General features: G+C 40.7%; 1 protein-coding gene across 1 annotated transcript in view; it reads right to left on the reverse strand.

Moving 5' to 3' along the window:
• The window catches only part of BCAT1 (branched chain amino-acid transaminase 1, cytosolic), a gene marked incomplete at its 5' end in the record, with an annotated part of 20,115 nt that extends 16,256 nt beyond the window's left edge, over positions 1–3,859 (reverse strand). The window contains 3 exons of the mRNA XM_010141444.1: positions 353–516; positions 2,761–2,880; positions 3,749–3,859. Coding sequence (XP_010139746.1) covers positions 353–516; positions 2,761–2,880; positions 3,749–3,859 — 395 coding nt within the window. The remainder of the gene's footprint in view (positions 1–352; positions 517–2,760; positions 2,881–3,748) is intronic.
• Positions 3,860–4,036: the final 177 nt, after the last annotated feature.

Genomic DNA, 4,036 nt, shown 5'->3' on the forward strand with positions numbered 1-4,036 from the left:
CTGAACCGAATACTGCACCCTGCATCACAGAAGCGGTATCTTCACCGTCACCTTCTGCAAGGGGAACAGCCAAAGTATTACACAGACACCTTCCAGGTCCAGTTCCTCAGCTTGAGATGATGCAAAATTGCCTCAGCAAATAATCCACTTGGTTGTGATATCCAAACAAAAATATGTAACTGAATTGTATAAATAATATTTGCAAAGTAGAATTTTGAAATCTCTGTTACAGTACATTTTTTTTTGTAACTGCTATGTTTAATACCTCTACTTCCGCTGGATTAGATACTTCTCTAAAAATAAAAACCTCCTTTGAGAGTTACGTAGAAGATACATAATTATGTTTTCTTACGCTCCCAGTTTGCAGTCCCCCGTTCCTCCTTTCCAGGCTCTTACGTATTTTGGATCTGCCCACAGGGATATTGGATTAAAGCTTCCACTTGAAAAGTAAGGGCCCACAGGGCTCAGTATGACATACAGTAGTGCTTTGGTCGGCTTCTTTACTCCAAGGGAGGGCTGGAAATAAGGAATGTAAACAAATCAAAAGTTACTGGTACACTTCACCCCAAACATCAGATGCTGCACAAATAGCTTTTGAAACTCTGCTTTCAGAGGAACTGCAGCGCGAGAGTGCTATTACCAGGACAATGCAACATGCTGCAATGAACACAAAATATTTATACAACTTCCCCCCTATGCAAGCAAATAACAGCCCTAATTTTACGGCATCATTGGGACCATTCGCTTACAACTGGGTTTTATACTTATCTATATATTATTATAATATTCTAAAATAGCTTCAAGCTTTTGAGAATTCTGAAATTAGCTTAGCAAGAAAGTATATATTGATATGAATTAATCACAGCGGAAGCCTGCAAAGCTTTCTGGGGGGAAGAGTGGCAAGGACGACTGCTAGCCATAACAACAGCGGAGGGAGTACTGTCAGCTGCATTATTGATGAGAATTAGCCAATGCCATTTAGAACTAGCATCGGTAGAGTTGGGTGCTGGCTCTGTGAACGGCTGTTGACAAGCTAAAATTATTTGCTTGCTAGAAATGGTTCACAATGGCACAGGAAATAACCCAGAATGTATCACAATTTGTTTCTTTTACCCTCCTCTCTGAGAGTTGCCTTCTCACCCGTCATCACCACCAATACTTGAAGGTGGAGGTGAAAAGTCTGAATTCTGTGGTAGGAGACTCTGCTTAACCATATGATTCTTTGCAAAGCTCAGGATGGACCACAGAATCACAGAACAATTGAGGTGGGAAGGCACCTCTGCATATCACCTTATCCAGCTCCCATGCTCAACCAGGGCTACATACAGCTGGTTGCCCATGATTCCTGGGACCCTCTGTGCACCTGAAAGGGTTACTATTTTCTCTTCCACTCAGAGAAATCAGTCTCATAAAAAGAACAAGCTCATCCTAGGTTTCTAAGATTAGATCTCCAATGAAAAAAAGTTCTTGAACTTAAATCTTTAGGACCAAAGGTCTAAGCAAAATACTGTGCACAAAGTACATGAAGCTAAATTGGGAGATGGGAGGGAAAATAACAGCATAGTAATGGAAATACTACGAAATTCAAATAAGCCTTCCTCACGTGCTGAGGCGGTTCTTTTGCTTTCTGTCTAACTTATTGTTAGAAGTTTGCTGAAGGAATATCAGCTCACTGAGATCTTGATATTTTTCCTGATTCTTACATCATCGTTCAAAAGATCGTGCTTACGGAGTTTCCTGATTGTGCTGATTCATAAAAGATTAGCAGGACATGCAACCCCAAAACAACATACGACATCACAGAAAGGCCAGATACGCTGGCTAACCTGAAACAAAGCTCAACAGCAAAAGAAGTTGAAAAAACAATAAAAAAGGGGGGGAAAAATCAATTTTTAATATTATTACTTTGTAGTCACTGAGTACAGATCCTTCCATCTGAAAATCTGCAACTAATTTTCAAGCATTAGAACATGTTAGATGTATAATGCTCATGTACTACCTACAAATGTGGATATTGCAGAAGAATAAATTGCCTAGTTGGGAACCGTACATTCTTTACCTTCCTTGTCCTATGCTCTACCTTTTCAAGTTTCTCTTTCACCACTGCTAAAAAAACCCCAACCTTAAAAGTTTAATTAAAACTTCCTTTACAAATACTATAGGCTTGACTCACACCCACATGAAACTCATAAAGTACACGCTCATACCTAGTTGCTAAGAAGACTCTTACAAGGTCAGGTTTATCTGGCTTCAAGAATAAATTGACCCAAGGACTTGTTCTTAGTTTTGTCAAAAGTGTCTCTCAGAAGGGTCATCTTGATTTACTGGGTAGAATCTTCCAAAATCTCCTCACTAAAGTCAGGACGGCAGTATGAGATAGAATCACAAAATCTACACCGCAAATTTCTGTTCCCTCACATTTTCTCAGTATCATTCATGTTTTGAAGACATACACTACCATGTCGCAAATAACTAGCCTTTTTAGTAAAAACCCAAAGTTAATCCAAATTTTGCCCTTACCGCTCGGAATCGAAGTTTACTTTCTGTGATCTGAATCAACATGACCACTAGATGGTGGTGTGGTCAACACAAAGTGACTAACTACAGGTGACTAACTCAACAGTAAAAAAGTAAAACCAATTTGCCCCGGAACTGTAATACTGTTTTCTAGTGACTACTGCATATTTCCCTTTATGGACGGATGCTTTTGCTTTGTGCTTTAATACACAAAAGTTAAGAGGGGAAAAAAATGTTTCACACCTCAGTTCCAATTAAGGTAGGACGGATATACAGGCTGGCAGACGTTGAGTACGGGACCCACTCCTTTTCCACTTCCACAAGCTTCCGGATGCACTCTAACAGCTCATTCTGGTCAAAACACTGGGAAGGAAAAGCAAGGGGAGAAATACAGCCTGAACACTTTGCTGTCTTCATAGAACCATATCCTAAGGGAACGCTTCATCAGGATATAAAACAGTGACAGTCCATAGGGGTTCATAGGACTACCTCATCTTCCTTGAGCTCATTTCTTACAGAATTTAAGATCCCATGGTCTTTGCCACTCTGCCTTTTTAGACAGTATCCTGAATGCCCTTCTATTGTTAAAAAGTATCCTTCTGATAGGAGAAAGGAGCCATTGACCCTTCTTCCCTCCAGAGCTCGTGGAGAGAGCTCCCTGTGCAGCCAACATCTTCACTTTGGCATGCTGCAAGCAATGGCATCACCTCTTCTGCAGAAGAGTGCTTCAGGTTATAACTTCAAGGGGCCTAGCAAGTCTCCCAGTTCTACAAAGCTGCAAAGTTCTCACAGTAATGAAACTAATAAGCATGTGAGAAAATGCACTGGTCAACACGTAACTGCTAAAACCAGTGTTAAATTGAAAGATGAAGGCACTCAGAGGCTGAAGGACTTGAGCCGAAAGAAGAAAAGGGAGAATACTAGTGCCAGAACAATTTCCAATTTCATCAGCTGTCTGCATGCAAATAGCTGCAGAACAGCACTCATGCCTCAGAAATAGACTGTGTGCATCCGAGACAGCAGAGAGGCAAGAAAGAAAGAAAAACACTGTTGTGCCGTAAAAGAAAAATGCGCTTCAAACAGTTGCCCTTCACTGAATAAGATCTCTTAACAAAGTTTAACCGAACCATTCAAGTGTTAGAGTGTTTGTTAAATGTAACACTACCATAAAGTTTCAGAGATCTGCACTCTGAAAATGAAAATAGGAGAATGAGGTGTCATGGCTACACACCGGCAGAGTCGCTCGTTTTGCTGATCGTGCCATCCTGTCCATGTTGAGGGTTGGCCGGAACAGGCGGATTTTGCCATCCACTCCTCGGTAAGCCTTCATTCCTTCAAACAACTACCAAGCCAAAAGGGAGGGAAAAGAAATCATGTTATCCCATGATGATCTGTGCAAAAGCAGAACATACCCTTTGGATACAAAAGAATTTCACTTCCCTGCTCACAGTACTCAAAGCATAAATGCTAACTAGTTAACTTGCAACACTCTGCTGTGAGGCAGTATTATTATATATAT

The sequence above is a fragment of the Buceros rhinoceros genome, unplaced genomic scaffold (assembly GCF_000710305.1).
Source record: "Buceros rhinoceros silvestris isolate BGI_N320 unplaced genomic scaffold, ASM71030v1 scaffold7288, whole genome shotgun sequence".
Lineage (NCBI taxonomy): Eukaryota > Metazoa > Chordata > Aves > Bucerotiformes > Bucerotidae > Buceros > Buceros rhinoceros.